This window comes from Sporothrix schenckii (assembly GCF_000961545.1).
Source record: "Sporothrix schenckii 1099-18 chromosome Unknown Cont44, whole genome shotgun sequence".
NCBI lineage: Eukaryota > Fungi > Ascomycota > Sordariomycetes > Ophiostomatales > Ophiostomataceae > Sporothrix > Sporothrix schenckii.
Window position 1 is genome coordinate 4,486,898 of NW_015971145.1, and position 17,458 is coordinate 4,504,355.

Genomic DNA, 17,458 nt, shown 5'->3' on the forward strand with positions numbered 1-17,458 from the left:
TAGTCTATCAACCTCAATATGATCACCTTTGCATTCGACAGGGGGGCCAATACACCGAATTTGCGGGGCCGTTTAGTCCAATGTACGGAGTATTGCAGCGTGTGTGGTCACAGAACCAAAAGGAGATGGCATATCAAACTATGACACGACACACGATGCACATCAATTGAAGCGAGGACAAACTACAGTGTAATATGTTCTTGATGATTCCGCGTGACCGCCATTGTTTAATTCCTCCCCCACACTACTTGACTGCCGACCAGGGGGTGCACCGACTGACCGCCACATCAAAAAAGGGGCACAAAACTTTATTTTCTCGCCTGTTGCTGTGTGCCTCTCTGTCAATAGCGTTGGCAAGAAAAAGGGTGCTTGGGTTGTTGGGCTTGTCCGGTCGAACGGGAGGACACCGCCGAGATGACATGCTGTGGGGGAGCTGAGAAAAAAAAAACGGACAAAGGCGTTTCTCGGAATGAGAAACGAGATGAGAAAATAAGAATGCGACGTAAAGAGGATAGGAAAAAGAAAAGTGCAATACGTCGCTTTGACACTGTGGTCCTATTAAGAGCTTGCATGGCGCATGCTCTTCTGGTGAAAATATCGACGTCAGGCAAACGAGGCGAGAAAGGCAACATATGAAGATTATCAAAATGTCAGCAAAGTGGGTAATTGTGTGCTGTTGTGTGCCGTGCCGGCTGTATAAGGCAAAGGATGTTGTCCCCGAATGACGATCCCCCAATGGCAGCGCATTCGTTGACGCTCTGAAGAGTGTTGACGATATCAACAGCGACTTAAAAGGGCCGACACAAGACGTTGTTTGGCCGGAAAGTAAATCCTTGCCTCTTGCGCTCGGCTGGCTTTTTGTGATTTTCGTCGCAATTTATTTCATCTCAACTGCTCTTTGTATCAACCCGACAGCTACAGCCGTGATAAAGACTGGCGGATTTTGCAAATTCGTCAGTCCGTTGAAAATACGGAGACAAGCTGCCAGACCAACCCTGACGGTTGTCTTTGTGCTCTGTGAGTGAAAGACGGAGAAATTTACGTTGGGGACGGGGCCTGGACTGGGGACGCCTACCGTCGTGCCGATCTGGCCCGACCAGGGGCCAGGGAAGCGCCGTTGTGCATCTCCTTTCGTAGGGCTACGAAAATACGAGCTGTGACGAGACTGGAGCAGGACGATGATGTACGACGTGTGGCGGGTTACATCAAATTTAGTATTTGGGGTAGTTCCGTCGATGTGTCGCATCTTACTTTCTACTGGCATTGTCTCCAACACGGGCCTCCGTGTGTTTGCAGTCTGCTTTCTCTTGGTGTCTCAGATGCATTCCTTGGGGGCGGAGTGTGCATCAAATTTTGTTCCACTGCATAGCTGTCTTTGTGGGCAGCCTGAAGCTTCAGTAGCCAGGGCTATCGCGCCATTTAACTGAGACGAGTGTGTACGTCGGATCATTTTTCTCTCATTGTTTAAATTTTGTTTTAAGTTTGCTTCTCGGGCCTTGAAAGTGCGGTATTTTGTTGTGGACGGGTTATGTTTTTTTTTTTTTTTTTTCTTGCCGTAAACTTACAAACGATGACAGCAGGAACATTTTTATTTTTCTGTTGAGACTATTTTTCTGTTGAGACAAGTAAATAATTTCAAAAATAAAACAACAAATCTCAGCGTCCCTATCCACGTTCTCAACACCATCATCGTATTTGTTTACTCAGTCGACCCTGACACACTGTAGCCCCTCCTGTGCAACAGTAAGACCCCTGCAGGAGACAAAGAAAGCCCGCAGCAGCTACCGAGTACCTGGACATCGGACGGGGCTTGATCAGCAATGTTTTTGTCTGCAGGCCCGGCTCTAGCTCCTCCCGACCTTGCTATTTGTGAATTGTACTTCGTACTCCGATTGGAGTCTCAAGCTTGGCGCCAAAAGAACAAAGGCAAAGAGATTGAACGCAAAACTTGCACGAGAAGATGAGGAGGTGAGGTCCCCAACCCAGACCGGTATCCTCAGTAATTGCTCGGCATTATTCCGTACAGAGTTTTTATACTGTCCACAAAACCATCTTCGACGATGTACGATCGCAGCCCACACCTCCACCGACACTACGGCGGGATTCAGGAGGGTACACTAGTTTGGTGCGTGGCGTTGGTGTCCACAACTTGCAAGACTCGAATACGGCATAATACATGTACATCGGGGACCAGAAAGGAACCTGGTGAGGCAAAAGATGTCCGGCGAGCCCAAACACGTCTTCTTTATGAGTACTCCGTTGTTACTGGTAAACATGTCTCAGTTCTGAAGATGAGGGCAAGGAGCATTTGGATTGCGCGACCGCTGCGAATGCAGTTGAAAGATTGTACGTCGTAATGTGTCGTTGCATTCTTGAATCCGTGCCTGCCGGTTCCATGCTGTCTTCTTCCACACTTTGTCGAAGCGCGTTTGTCACTCTGGCAGAGGGGCCCATCGAGTGCCATCGAAGGGCGGTCCCCGTTCAAAGTCGCCGAACGTGGGCTGTGCATGAAAAGGAACCAGAAAGAGAGAAAGAATGAGAGAATCAGCACAGCTGGGAAGTTCCAGCTGCTTATTCTCTCCGCGCTCTCGCCAAGCAGTTCTATCCCAACCACGGCACCGTTTCTAGCACTAGCAATGCACACAGGTTATTTTTGGACAGAGTTGCCGACGTTTTACGTCGTAGTTTGATCTGTTGTCCTTTCATCCTTCCGTGCTTCATTACTACAATGTACGGAGTAGTTAATTAGTTTGTAGGAGTACAATCGAACCACGCTCTTTTGAACTAGCCGGTTCTGTATTCTTTGGGAAGGTTTTTTAAAAAGAAGTTTTTTTTCCTGCCACCCCTGCTTTTTCCCGGCACTGCCGGAGCGTTCTCGAAGGCGAAAAAAGGAGAATATCCATTGGAAAAAAGGTCGGGTCCTGAGCGCAACCCCATTATTTGCACATGCCACGATTGGGAAGTGAGGATGAGAGGTGGTAGCCAAGCGAGCTATCGGAGGCCGAAGGGAAAGACACTACACTGGGACAGGAGAAAAAGTCTTTGACGTAGCCGCAATTCGACTGGACGTGGGTGATTTCAGCAAATCCAAGACCGAGATGGAAGACATTCAGAAGTAAAAGGGGCCTTGATAGGATTAAGAGAGCCGGGTTCTCTCTTCGTACTGTCACGGTGCAATACAATAACAGAATACGAATGAGCAAGTAAAACTCAGGCAATTGTTCATACCCAGCTTTGCACTGCCAGTCCAGACGTCAATTCGCGATAATAGGAATTCCAAGCTCACAAGCTACCTCGCAAGTGGTATTAGGACCTTACCGAGCTGACATGGTCTGACCTGGGGCCTGGGCCCAGCCTTGACCTTGGACCTGTGGTCTTGGCACAAATCAAGCTGTGTTTTCTTATGGGTCCTTTTGTTTCCATTTTAGACGATTTATTTTTCATCCTTGCCTCCGCATACCCACATCGTCGCGGTGCTTCCTTTGCCTGGCTAGCACAGCTCGACAAGGATCTTGCTTGCTTGCCTCGCGAACGAAGGGAGAGACTCTCTCCCACACAAGACCGCTACTTTCTCGTCGAGCATGTGCGTCACAGCCTTGGAACAATGTGCTTTTCGCACCATCCACCGGTGGCAATCACTTTCAAAGGGGCTAACGGATTTTACTCCTGTTCATTAGAACTGCAAAAAACAACAGGTTTCTGGACACAGAGACGCAATAATACGGCAGATTTGTTTGCATTATTACAGTGAATTTATTAATCGGCAAAAGTGCTGACAAAGCCTCCTTTTTTTCCAAAGTTAATTTGCAGACGACTTCGATCGAGGCCTTCCCACCAAAGTCTAAGCCCCTTGGACAGGGATTACTGCAGGTACGGGGAGCAATTGAGGAATCGCGATCGCGATCGCGCGTGGGTGTTCCCACTGGTTATCAATGTTATAACACGCGAACGGACATGAGAACCCTGAAATCCGATTTGAGGGAGAAGGGAAAAGGTATCTTAACAAGACGAAACAGTTCCAAGAAACACAAACTCTCCGAGGAGCTCTCGAGACGACGAATTTGAATTTGGAGATGAGTACAACATATATTACAAATAAACGGCAATGATCGTCGCAAAGAATGGAAACAGAGCAGCAGTAAAGAATGTTCTCTGGGATTGCATGGAATCCAGACACGCGGAGGGTAACGTGCGTCCCCAATGCATTCATTCTTGACTTGATGCTTGTGTGGTTGGCCCCGTAAAAGGCGCTGCGCAATGCTCGGCCGAATAATTCGTACAAAACTAAAGTTGATGACCAACTGAAGCGTTGCTTGAAGCGGGGTGTTTTGGGCGCATAGAGCAGAATACAACCAGACGAACCAACCGGCTGCTGACGCGTAGAGGTCGTCGACAGTGGATCGTGAACAACGCGGACATGCGTGGGATCGTGAGATGGAAGAAGAAAGTGGAAAAGGCAACGCGCGACAACGAGAGACCCGACCGCGTGGAACTAGAGGATACAAATTTGTTATGAAGACGACAAAAATAGAGCGACATGTTCCGTTCAGGTGCACGGATAGGGCTGGAATGGCATGGCTTGCTCGGGTCTTCCCTTTTCGTCCACCCACATGTCGTCCCAACATGTCCAGTGAATTTTTCGATGCCAAAACATAAGACTGCATTTCGTATTTGACCAGGTACGGAATACTCCGTACATTAGAACGGGCGTGGCATAACCGGATGCATAGGAATGGCACACCCAAAGCAAAATGGAGAAAGAAAACAAGAGGGAACTTGAAACCCAACTCACAAAGCGGCCTGCCATGGCCACCATGGCCACCATGGCCATTATGGCCGCCATGGCTCGGGATTCTGGGAGACCCCGTCATCTCTCCACTCCCCTACCCGCTTTTGCAAATTTGCAGTCCTTGTTGACTACGCGCGTGGTGCGGCGGTGCCCGAGGTCGATGTGGATGCATCTCGTATTGGTCTGCCTGGTGCATGCAACCTCGTCCCCTTGTTGACATTCATCTGATCGCCTAAAAGCATAGCAAGATGTGTATTCTTATAAACGGCTAACAGTCAACCAAAAAACACGTCTGCCACCATGTCACTCAAGACGGTTCAGACGGATCTAAATTTTTTCAGACCATTTCTTCGACATGGGAAAGAAGGCAGAACGAGCCGTCAAAATGGCGAACCTCCACCAAGAAACAGAAACCTGGGAAAGTTGGTCACCGCGGGCGGGACGCGTATTAATGCTGCGTCACTCGCGTCTCGCGTAGCGCCCCGTTTCTTGCATAGCATTACTGACATGTACAGTCTCTTCTGTCGCTGCAGGTCTTTTGACGAGGTCCAACGTGCTTCATAGCGCTTCCATTCGTAGGGCATAGCCACTTGTACAAAGGTAATTACGCGTAATAATTTTTGCAGAGTAATACCCTGCATTTCGAAAGGTAATTACATCTTACACATTCTCACCACAATTGCTCTTTTTCTTGGACCAAAATCTGTTTAGTTTCAACGCAGTACCGCATAGATGCATAACACGCTAAAGTAACCCTCACTACCATGAAAAAGTTAATACGAAGAGCTCGCAATCTCAAAATGTACGGGTAAGCTTGGTCTGTGGGTTGGATACGACATTACTGCCTTCCGGGCAGCAGCAAAAAGGGGATGGGTTACGGAGCAGATTAGTGCGTGTATGCGTTGAACAGCATGCGCATCTGCGGGAAGAATTTCTTGTTTTTTTTTAAAAAAAATTAATAAAAATAAAAATAGAAACGTCGTCTTTCGCCTCTGTAATTGCCTGTTGGACGCTATCTGTGTCTGCAAATACTGGCAAGCAACGGCGACACGACGTCATTTAGGCATTTTCCGTTGCGGCGCTGTTTCTTGTCTGCCGCAGCTGCTCTATCAGAACCAATCATGACAGCTTCGTAACCTTTTGCGATGCAAGGACAAGGACATGCAACCCATCAACACTCTTTCCCGGCCCCGCTCCTGCCTTTGCCGTCCTTTGCTGCGTTCGCTAGGGGATCGCCTTTACGGAGAGAAAGAGCAACCCAAGACGAGAGTAATTACGACACAGTAGATGCTCCTAGACATGGGACACCGTCCCGATAAGGAAATATACGAGGGAAAAGAAATTGAGACGGAGCAAGAGCGAAGGAGGCTCAGAGGGAAGCTGCGTGGGAAGGAAGCAACCAAAAACAAGTAAAAACAAGGCGACCTGTTGGAGACCACACAGCCTTTTAACCTCATATCTAGGTCTTCAATGTTCTTGTCCCTGGCCAGACCCTTCGGCTGTCGCATTGTCATTCTTTAAGCTGTTCCTGGTCCATTTTTTTGGCTTCTCATTGGCTTGTGGCAGAGAAAAACGCTTCCCGAGCCTCCCTTTTGGCCCCTTTTTCGTTCGAATCGTTCTTTCCCTGTCTACGACGTAACTGAGCTCCTCGAATCTCCACAGACCACCGGTCTCCGCTGCCCCAAGCTTAACGGGGGCTTGTCTTGTGTTTCTTCCGCCTGCCTCCCTTCCATATCTTCTCACTCCTTATCTCTTTCGCGTTTCTTGTTTCTTCTTCTCTCTTCTTTTTTCGTGTTCCTCTCTCCATCCGTTCGTTTCCCCCCTTCGCTTCTTCCGATCGTCCATCCGAGAGAGAGAGCGCAAAATTGTTTGGGCCGTTATTTTTTTGTTGTGTTGTCCTTTTGTTCGTCCTTCGCCTGGCCTTGTGGTTCCCCTTTGTCGTTTCCTTTTTGTTTTCGTCCTCTGCTTGTCATTAATATTCGCATTTTCTTTGTTATTCCTAATTGCGCAGCTTCGACCTGTTTTTGTCGTGGATCGTTTTATCGCAGCCGGCCTTTCGATAGGACCGTACCACCACGCGGCCGACCACGTCGTCATCGCTTGCACACGCACCACGCCCAGAAGAGAAAACCTCGAACGCACGCAATCACACAGACACAACCAGACCAGGCAAACCTTTTGATAACGACCTTGTCTTACAAACTACGCCAGAGCAAATCGTCCAACGGCACCTGCCAACGTCCCAGCTTCCAAGCATCTCTGTGGTTCTCATCTTGCCGCCCCAAAAGCCAATAAACCCACCCACGCCTTGGGCGATCTCTGCGTTCGACGACCACATCACCTCCCCGACGCCAGTTCCATTCCATCAAACGGCTGCAATCTCACAGTCCTTTCAGAGTTAGTGTGTCCTTCAACGACCCAGACAGATCCCTGCCGACCATCCACACTCGTTCGTTCCCCACCGGAGACACGACACACGGACGCCATCGACTTTTGTCCGCAAAAGCTTCCTTCAGCTCTTTCAACTCTCATTGCCCTTTTTGGTATTTGCGCATTTCGACGTTCGACCACACTTCCCGAACCGGACGATCGCACCGGCCCTATTATCGTCGCCGCCCGGTCGATATCAGCCTCACAACTTCGATTTCGCTACCTCGATTAGCACGTCTCCTTCCCCCCCTGCTTCGTCACCGCCGCGACATCCCGTCAGTCTCGTTGCGGCTCCCTCGAGCGACGCGTCTTTGCTCGACCGCGTCTCGCCGCCACCGTTGGCCGTTTGCGTTCATCGACATCACTGTACGTCCTTCCAAGGTAAAGCATTGCACAATAGATCATCAAGAAAACAGCGAGGCCAAGCAGCAGAAACAAAACGAAGAAGCACCGCGGAACGACGAAGGCCATAAGGTTCGTGTCTGTATCGCCGACGAAGAAAGAGGCAGTGGAGCAAAATTCTTGAAATACAGATTACCAAACTGCCCACTGCTGCGTCTGCGCTGCTGTGCGCCATCAGGTCCTTCTTTTGAAATTGCTTCTTTGTCTGCACTGCGCCCTGCATAACTACACTTTTTTTCGTTTCTTTTTCGTGCCCTTGTCATCCTTGCAATTTGCACGTTCTTTTCTGCATACATCGTCCGCTTGTGTGTTTTCGCCAGTCTCACTTGGGCTGCAAAAGGCTTCAGGCGCAAACCAAGGGGCCCGGCTACCCCGGGGTCCGACCTAGCTTGGTGTGCATTTGTTTTTTTACTCTTGTGGCACACCTCGATGACCCCCATCATATCCAATTGCACCGCCCTTCATCAATCACCTATTGCTCTAACCCTTTCGCGACGTACACTCTTCACCACACGCCCTCCCCTTCACCGAACAAACGGGGCGCTTGATCGCTAGTAATTTGTCCTCCCTTTATGTTCAAAGCTCTAGCATGAACAAGAAGAAGAGAAAGGCAGAACATTACCATTGAGTCCGTTTGGTGGCAGCACTGTGTCCACTCGCAAGCACCCCTTCTCTCACTTCCTCTCCCTCCCCATTCGGCATCTGCTTTCGCTTCTCGCTGCCTTATCCTACGAATTTCGTGCCTCCCACTATGGACACTTTATTCTCTCTTTGATCGACATCCTAAGAGAGACTATCAATAGCTACAAAATCACGACTCCAAGCTCAGGAAGACACAGACAGGACTTGCTGAACCAGGCCAAGTCCAACCACATTGAAAAACAAGCGTAGGGAAATCGCCGCCAGCGCCGAGCATTTCCTCACGCGGCTTACCCACACCCCTGCCACTCGCGCTCTTGCTGGTTCTTCCAGAGGCGAGTTCGATCCTTCATCCCAGTTAGCTCGGCCGGGCTGGCTCTGTTGGCAAGGAGGGCCTTTGCGGGTGCGCCCACTCCCTCCCCTTTCCACTTTCCACCATCAATTCTCGAACACCGGGTCCTTTGCAGACAGGGCGCTATCATGTTCTTCGTTTCCTGTTCCTTTCTTGTTGCATCTTGGTGCTGTGGACCCCCGGCTGCGCTTTCTGATCCTTCTGATCTTGAGCTACTTTCTTGATGCCTTTTAACTTTTTTTTGTGACATCGATCCCGCAGTCTCTTTGTCCACTGCAATACTGACACAGTGGTTGACAGGACACACCGAACGCAACCTGCCGATACGGCCCAGGGGAAAGGCGCCACACTTTCGGCGAGTCCCATTGTCGAGAGCATTGGCCGCTTGAGGTCGATCTCGTTCGTGGCTGTTCCGTTGTCACCTCCAGCATCCACTATCGCAGCCTGATCTGGGCCCAAAAAGTTGGTCAAACGCTTGTTCGCACCCCCCCACCGCCCAAACCTGGGCTTGGCCGTGCCTCGCACCTTTTTGGCGTGGCCCTCTCTTGTCCACTTTCATTCGTCTCGCAACTGGCCCCGATACACACTCCTCTGCGCGCCTGCATTGCATTTGACGCCGTGTCTGCTTTCGAATCGGCGCTTGCCTGCAAGTCCTTTAGTAGATAATCTTTTGGGGGTTTTCATTACCTCCGCAGGCCGCCCACAGCACCACCCGGTGGCTGTCTATCACCACCCCAGTCCTAAGCGAAGCTGAAGCTGAGAGTCACCCACTCGCTGGCAACAACTCGATATTCGACTTCCTCATCTCGCTCTACGACACTCGAAGTCGACCAGTGCTGCGCGATTCGTATTTGTGCAACGTTTGTCATCCTGGCTGCTCAACATGGCGCCCACAAATCCCCGGCTCAAGGTCCTTTCAGGTTGGTTTCATCATTTTACATCTCTTTATTCTGTGCTTGTCTCTATTTTGCTGTTTTTAGTGTCTCGATTTCCCACGTTTAGGCCTCGTTCGTTGCCAGATTTCCTTGTCTCGCCATCCCCTCAATTCCTCAATTATTTCCCGCTATACTCTCCCCCTGGCTAGAGTTGGCCTGGCCTGGCGTTTTCGCACCACCCCCCTACCACAGCCGCACCCGTGCCTGGCCTCTTTATCCTGAATTGATCTCATTGTTGTCCCACCGCTGCATTCCTGCATCATTCTTCGGACGAAGCGGCCAGGCCTTGTCATTTCCCCCACTAATTCCCATTGCACAACGACACCCATCATCCGCTGCCCCTGCTATCGCTCTACGCACGACGTTCCCGCCCCTGGAGAAATTTAGGTTACTTTATTATTCCTGCCTAGTCCTCCCTTCTCTCCACCCTTTCATCACTATGCCTCGCTTTTGCCTTTCTGCCTTGGTTTTTGTCACTTTCACTTTTTTCCGCTCATCGCATTCTCCTCACAAACTTTCCAATCGACGACGCTCGTTTCCTTGGTTTCCCATTCTTCCCCTCTCAGTCCTTCGTTTTCTAGGCATTTTTTTTTTTTTTTGGTCTCTCAGTCGATTTCCTTTGCTCTGCATTTTGCACTCTTTCAACTTGCGCGGCTTACGATATTCGATACGCTATACCCCATAACCTTCTCCTCTATACCGTTTCCCTTCCGTTCTCCAAACTAAGGCCGTGCCTTGTCTCTTTCTTCTTATCTTCTATTCTTCATTCCTACTCTACCTGCTACCCAGCCTCACATCTCCGCAATCGAACTGGCCGCTCCCCTACATGTCGTCGTCATACGCCAGCCTTCTCGTTTTTTGAATCTTCGGATTAGTTGTCGACCATGGAGGACGACTTTGAACTAATGAATGTGGTCACAGTGGGAGGTAATGCCGTGTCCGCTTTCCTTTCCTGGCGCCTTCAGGCCACGAACGCCTGCGATGTGACTCTCGTGTGGAAATCCGGCTTCGAACACGTCGCCCAATACGGCATATCTTTCAAGTCAGTCTATTTCATTCCGCAGCCCAGACGAGTCGAGTCAAAATGGTGCCGAAGCCAACATATTGCGCAAAGCGCACTGAGGCTCCCGATTTCCCGGGCATCATCCCAACACCCTCCCTAACGCTCCCTACTTTCTGTCCAGCTCACTAACATGCGCGAATGCTTCTAGATCATCAATATTTGGCAACGAGCGGTTTAAGCCGCGCCATGTCGTCAAGTCTCCAGAAGAAGCCGCGTCACGTAGAGAAGGCGCATTCGACTATGTCATCCTCTGCATCAAGGCCCTCCCCGATGTCTACGACCTGGCAACTATCATTGACGCCGTCGTCACACCCCAGCACACCTGCATTCTCGTCAACACCACCCACAGCCTAGGCGTCGAAGCCGCCATCGAAGAACGCTTCCCAACAAATGTCGTCTTATCACTCGTGTCAAAGGCCGAGGTCGTCCAGCTCGGTGCCAGTGACTTTGAGCATAAGGGCTCGACCGAGATCTGGGTCGGCCCCACCAACAGTCTGAACGAGCGGATTCCTCGGACCATTCGTGAAGATATGGCGCAAGCCCTGGCCATGACTCTGAGCTCCGGCCAGGTCGAATGCAATGTGTCACCGAATATCCGCCAGCAGCAATACGAAAGGTTGATTGGGTAAGTTGGAAAATCACCTGTCGGTTCCTGCTACCTTACTGAACGCTATATGCAATGCTAACGTGTATTTTACCCTTAGCCCCATCGCGTTCCATCCTACCAGTGTCATTTTCGAGACAGCGAACCACGCACAGCTCATTGAGAAGGTCGGCGTGCGACAGATGATCATGGGCATTCTCGATGAATTGGTGGCTCTTGCCGAGTCGCAAGGCTGCAAGTTCCCCGCCGATTTCAAGGAACAGACAATCACCGAGATGACAAACCCGCAGGCCTCAGAAAGCGTCATGTGGCAGGATTTCATGGCGAGACGACCCATGGAGGTGGAGACCTACCTTGGCTCTCCGATTCGGCTTGCCCAGGAGGCTGGTATTGCCGTTCCGCGGATCGAGTCGCTGTATGCCATTATTCACAACCTAAACGTTGTCAACCAATCACGACCTAAGAGCGACCCTACGCGCCCTCCCGGCTCGCCCACGGCTGCTGGTAACTTGCCACCGCGAATGTCTGTCCAGAGTAACACCGGCCGGCCAATGGCGAACGGTATGCTCAATGGTATGCCCAACAGTATGAACGGCATGGGTGGCCGGCCACCGCGCGGCCGTAACCCGTCGACAGGTGGGCCCCCGGGCCGCCGCCCACCCATCTCGATGAACGGTGGTGGTCCCAACGGCTACGGGCGCCCCGGCCCACCGAACGGTTACCCCGGATCACGGCAACAGTCTAGGCGTGGCTCTATGGAAGGTGCAGACTTGGAAGAGTTCAGCCACCTGGTCCTCTACAACGATATCCCCGAGGGAGGTCAGGCGCCATTCCCCCAGGACGCAGATCTTGCCATCCGCGAGCGCGAGCTCCAGCTCCGGCAGCGTGAACTGGCTCTTCGGGAGCAGGAGATGAGGATGCGCCGTGGTGGTCCCCAACCGCCACAGCAGAGACGAGCGCCTCCTTCGCGGAACGGCGGCGGTATTGGTGTGTACGATGATGAGGATGAGGATGATGATTACTTCGACCCTGGTATGAGCGGCCCGCCGATGCCCGCTATTGACGCCGATAACTTCGACATGATGAGCGTCACCTCCCGGAAGAACCGCAAAGCGCCCAGTAGCACCAACAGCGCACAGTTCCGCAAGAACAGCGATCTTGGCTCCATTCCGAGCTCTAGGAGCAGCCGTTTCCGACCCAGCTTCGTCCGGAACCGTTCAAGCCAGATTATTGATCAAGTGCCTACTGCTCACTCCAACATCTTCGACGATCCTTTGATGTCATGCTCGTCCAACAGATACGCCAACGTTGACCGCGGTCAGATGCAAGCCGGCTCCCGGACAAATTCGCTAACCGCATCGCGCCTTGACGAGCTCCAGTATAGCAACGGTCCGGGCCCGAACGGCCCGCCCATGGGGCCCATGGGCCACATGGGTCCGATGGGCTCGATCAGCGGCGCCAGCGCTATGGGACCGAACATGGGCGGTCCCTATCCGCGTCGGGCCAGCCAGTCACCCGCCAACCAGTATAGCCCATCTATTCGCGGTGGCATGAACGGTGGATTGAACGGCCGCCCGTCGCCCCCGAACGGTTTTGGCGGCCCGCCGATGAACGGTCGTCCTTCGCCCCCTGACGGCATGCGCCAGCCTGTCCCTCGGTACCCGCCCGGTCACGGCAACGCCGTAGCACCACAACAAGTCGAGCAACACGCCGGGGTGAGCCCTCTTCAGCCGCCTTCTGGAAAAAATGTGCGAAGTCTGACGGGAAGTGCGAGTGCTAGCGCGGGGAGTGGTGAGAGCCACCTTGACTCGGAGCCCTCCGCCAACAGCAGCCAAAGCAGTCTAGGACCGCGCCAGCCGATTGGTGTGCGGTAAAGATGTAGACCCTATGGGTCTCAAACGAACGGCGAGACTGCCGACGACCGACGGGAGCTAATCTGAACCACACCGACCTACCTAACCTCACACTAAACAAATGGGCCACCATTGCAGAGACACGACACTGAAAAAGGTCCAGTGAGCCTCTATTCATTGCCCCCACACCGACGCCAGGGCTACCACCAATGGCCGTTGAACACCTCCGAAACGCACTGTCTGGGCTCTTGCTTAATGTTTTCTTTATTATCGACCTTTCCTTCACCTGTTTTTTCTTGTCACTTTTTCCTATAACTCTTCTTCTATACACAGCAACACTATACGGGCAACACATAAATTCATTGGCTGAATGGCCCTTTTTCCAAACCTCGGGTTGGGAAAGAGCCCTTGCCAGTACATAGGGTATTATTATTGTGGATGACAAAGCAGCAAGTATCATTTATTGTTCTCTTTTCCTGTATCGTTTCCTTTGTCTTGTATCTGGTTTTTGTTGTTTGACTGCTTCTGGCAATAATTGCATTAAAGAGAGGATCACGGGCTTTGCTTTTTATTTGTTACTACGCCTTTTTTGTCTATTCGAGAGTTTGTCTCCTTTCTTGTCTTAATGTCTTCTCTCTCCTAACATTTTCTTTTGTTTCACCAAAAACACTTTGTACTTCTTCCTTCATAATTTTGGGCTTCATCTGCCCTCTCCCTACATTGAGCGCGATACATATATGATACACAGCAAATGGGACATAATGCAGAGTAGACGTGTCTTGTTTTAACTGAAAGTTACAGAGTTGTCCAACCATTCTTTCTACTGTCTCTGAACTGAATAAGCCGGAATTTGAGGTTTCATGCCATTTTCCATTTGGTTTATTAATATACAGCATATCCGGCTGGAGTACGATATACTCCGTATAATATATTAAAAGTAGATCATCCGCAAGGTATCATAACGAGAAGTCTTTGTCGGTTGTCTTCATTATGAAATATCCTTAGAATGTTATGTTGGCTTCATATTGTGACCTTCCGTGGTCTGATCGAGCTTGCGTATCTTTTGTCTATCCTCGCAACTCGTTTTTTTACAATCCGAGTTTGTTATCTCAAAGCAGAGTACAACATATATATAAAGGAAAAGGAGTTTTCATAACCTTATTACGAAGAGAGCGTGTTTGCAGCCATCGCTCAGTATTTCATGGGTTTGACGATAAAGTGTGTGCAGATCAGCAGATGGGCTTCCAGTCGACCTACACTACTGTATCCACTACCGACCGCCAATGCCCCCCCGCCCCACAGGCGCCCCAAGTAGAACCCCGCTCAAAGCCAATAAACTGACGCGACAGACGCGTAAACAGACTAACCGCCAACTCGCAGATTCGAACAGTTTTGGAAACAACTGATACGGTCGCAACGCAAAATAACGGCAAAACTCGCACGGAAACTCCGCGAACCCATGAAACATGAACAACCAGCCCACCACAACCTTAAACACCACACGGACGACGACGGCGACGGCTTCCGGCCCCGCTGTCAAGGCGCGGCAACTGGTGGGCGCATGTCCCTCCCGGCTCTCGCGCTCTCTCTCATCCTACTGACTCTCCTACCAGGCTCACCTCCAGTCCCAGCTCAGCATGCTCTCCGCACATCTCGCCGACACCGACAGCCTTGTGCGCGTCACGGCAGCACAGGCGGGCTACCTGCGCGAGCTCGGTAGCTGGCACGCCGGCCTGTAAGTTACCATGCCTGCTCTGTCTGTTCACATAATTGGTTTTGCTTGGCTGACTTGCCAGGTTCATGGCCGCGAGCAAGGTTTTGGGCGAAGATGGCGGCAGGGAGACTTCGCACGAGGATGACCAGAGACAATAAAGAACGCGAAGTCATTGGGCAAAGAGACACAGAGAGTTTGATACCCGCAGCATCGAAGTGAGGCTGCCTTTTACGCCACCGATATACGAAGAAATGCGATAGTATATTTCGAATTTTTGGATATATTTACGAATCTGTCTTGATGTGTGTATATACAGTACATGATGACTTTGTCGTAATGAGAGTGCCTTGATGAGGTATGCAAAATTTGCACATTTCCTCCATGACTTCGAGCTTTGATTTCAAGCTTGGCTTCCTCATTGTTTGCACGTCCAGGGCACTCGGCATGCCTCGTAGTCCAAGGTGTGCTGTGCCCTTGGCTTCTGTAGCCGTTGGTGGGCACCCGGCAGGCGATCGGGCTATTGATCGTGGTGGGAGGAGTGGCGTACCTCATAGTGGGAGATGCAGGCGACCCTGATTCAGTTGGCGTATTGCGAAGTAGATGCTCATCTGTAGTTCGATGTGCCTTTCATCCCGGGGCCTGGTTCGAGTTCTGTCCCTTTGTCGCCGTTGCTTTTGTGCCCTGCGGTTGTTCCTTGCCGCACGACACAACCGCCAATTTCTTGTCCTGCGCCTTTCCTTGCTGTTGGACTTTGTGTACATCCTTGGTTGCCGGTTGGCCGTTGGCATCATCCGTCACTTTCGTCTTGTCAGGCTCGTCGGCGCGAAACGGCCGTCGTGGCTGCCGCGGTGCTGTCACTGGATACCGCCGTGCGCGCCCGCATGTTGTGCAAGTCACGCTCAGGACGTCCGCCCATGGCTTGCGCCCGCCACGGCTGCGGTTCTCCACAACGGATATGCATGTCGCGCCCTCTACCAGCAGCGTATCGCAGTACTTGCAGACACTGTGCTTCATGGCCGGGCGCAGGCGCATGTTGGTCTTGCGTGACACAGATCGCATCTGCATCAAGAGGTAGCGAGCCATTCCTTGTAGTTGAGGCGGTGCTGTCTCTTGACCATCATCCCCTTTGTCGTCAATGTTGGATTTTGCCTGGACCTCCGTCGAAGGCGCTGCAGACTGTGTTCCGGCAAGCAGAGTGGCAGCCTGGAACAAAAATGACACCCTGGAGTACGCTGGCCGGTTTGTGACGGCACTTCCAGCAGCACCCTTTGCTTTGGCCATCTTTGCACCTATGAGGATATGGTAATTTGTATTGGCAAAGTATACGTAGCTTCGTCAACGAGCTCTGCACAAGACTTCATACAAAATATCAGTCAATGGCAAGATCACGTGAAAATATCACATGACCAAGTGGCAAAACCCGACACGGTCTGGGCTGAACAGGGGAGCAACAACTTTCCGGAAGTGGATAATTTATTTATCCGGCCTAAGCCTCCTTGTTGTCGCCCCCTTACCTTTGCGCCGCGTTGTAGCCTCCTTGTCTTCTTGTTTTTCTGGCTCTCCCGCTTTCAGCCTTCGCTCAGTTTCTTTCTCCCTCAACAACATATCACGACTCGTTTGTTGCCACCCAACACCTTTCCTGTATTTCCATTGTCTATTTGCTTTCCGCACTGGTTTCGTCTATCTGCCAACGGTTCTTTCGACTCAATTCACCTCTCTCCAGCATCTTCGTTTTGCGACAGCTGTCACATATTTCGTGTTTTGAGCTTTGTTCACCTTCAAAACAGCTTTTCGACCTTGCCAACTTTACGTCTCGCCCCCCACGACACAGTAAACGGTTGTTTTCAGTTCCGTTTGCTCTTTTTCGTTCACGAACACGTTGCAACTTGTATTCTCCCGTTTCTCACGCAAACAACAGCCAAGATGTCTGCCGAAGAGGACTTCATCGACTACTCGGACGACGAGCTTAACAACACCACCGCCCCCAAGAAGGCTGCTGCCGACGCCGACGCGCCGGAGTCCGCTGCCGATTCCGGTAACAACGCCACAGCCAAGAACGGCAGTTATGTGGGCATCTACTCGACCACGTTCCGTGACTTTTTGCTCAAGCCGGAGCTGATCCGCGCCACCGCCGACTGCGGTTTCGAACATCCTTCGGATGGTTAGTCCTTGCTCCTCAAGAACGAGAGGCACAATTAATATCCCAGCATTTTATTTTTCTTTCTTTCTTCGCTCCACACACTTCTTTTGGTTTCCCTCATCACCCACTTCCGTTTCTTTGCGGCCGTGTTCCCCTACGAGAAAAGAGATTCGGAGCGCTCCGTCCATCGTCGCAAAGCAAAAGCAAGATACGCACAAGATCAAGAGAGAGGATTATGGAGGGAGACTCCAAGGCACTGAATGCCATGGCACACACGAGAACGGGACGCAAGTCCCAAGTATCCAAGGAGGATCCGAGGAGAACGCGGTAATAGCTTCTCTTTCGGTGACCCGAACAACGGACAAGCAAATGACGGTGGCCATTTGTCCAATTTGTAATCGGAACGGCCACAATCACTCGTCGATCGGTATCTTAAGGGCTGAAATGTGCCTTTGATGACCGTGGATGCGTCGGCTTCTACGTCAGGAAAAGAAGTTTCGAGCCTTCGACATTTGACACAACGAGCGCCTCTACCCA

At 51.3% G+C, this 17,458-nt stretch overlaps 5 protein-coding genes across 5 annotated transcripts; 4 read left to right on the forward strand and 1 right to left on the reverse strand.

Annotated features, from left to right (window-relative positions):
- Positions 1–4,751: 4,751 nt before the first annotated feature.
- SPSK_10934 (uncharacterized protein) lies at positions 4,752–5,017 on the forward strand (the record flags this gene model as incomplete). The annotated part of the gene is made up of 2 exons (XM_016737165.1): positions 4,752–4,866; positions 4,908–5,017. 2 exons carry the CDS (start codon positions 4,752–4,754, stop codon positions 5,015–5,017), a joined length of 225 nt encoding a protein of 74 aa, XP_016588171.1.
- Positions 5,018–10,431: 5,414 nt separating this feature from the next.
- SPSK_08544 (2-dehydropantoate 2-reductase) lies at positions 10,432–13,088 on the forward strand (the record flags this gene model as incomplete). The annotated part of the gene is made up of 3 exons (XM_016735137.1): positions 10,432–10,589; positions 10,759–11,235; positions 11,315–13,088. The coding sequence occupies 3 exons, from the start codon at positions 10,432–10,434 to the stop codon at positions 13,086–13,088; spliced, it is 2,409 nt and encodes an 802-aa protein (XP_016588172.1).
- Positions 13,089–14,533: 1,445 nt separating this feature from the next.
- Positions 14,534–14,939, forward strand: SPSK_10014 (uncharacterized protein; the record flags this gene model as incomplete). Its single annotated transcript, XM_016736577.1, has 3 exons — positions 14,534–14,620; positions 14,681–14,802; positions 14,864–14,939. The coding sequence occupies 3 exons, from the start codon at positions 14,534–14,536 to the stop codon at positions 14,937–14,939; spliced, it is 285 nt and encodes a 94-aa protein (XP_016588173.1).
- A 469-nt stretch (positions 14,940–15,408) lies between these two features.
- Positions 15,409–16,062, reverse strand: SPSK_09836 (ribonuclease P protein subunit RPR2; the record flags this gene model as incomplete). Its single annotated transcript, XM_016736405.1, has 1 exon — positions 15,409–16,062. The coding sequence occupies one exon, from the start codon at positions 16,060–16,062 to the stop codon at positions 15,409–15,411; it is 654 nt and encodes a 217-aa protein (XP_016588174.1).
- A 642-nt stretch (positions 16,063–16,704) lies between these two features.
- Positions 16,705–16,947, forward strand: SPSK_10180 (uncharacterized protein; the record flags this gene model as incomplete). Its single annotated transcript, XM_016736730.1, has 1 exon — positions 16,705–16,947. One exon carries the CDS (start codon positions 16,705–16,707, stop codon positions 16,945–16,947), a length of 243 nt encoding a protein of 80 aa, XP_016588175.1.
- Positions 16,948–17,458: the final 511 nt, after the last annotated feature.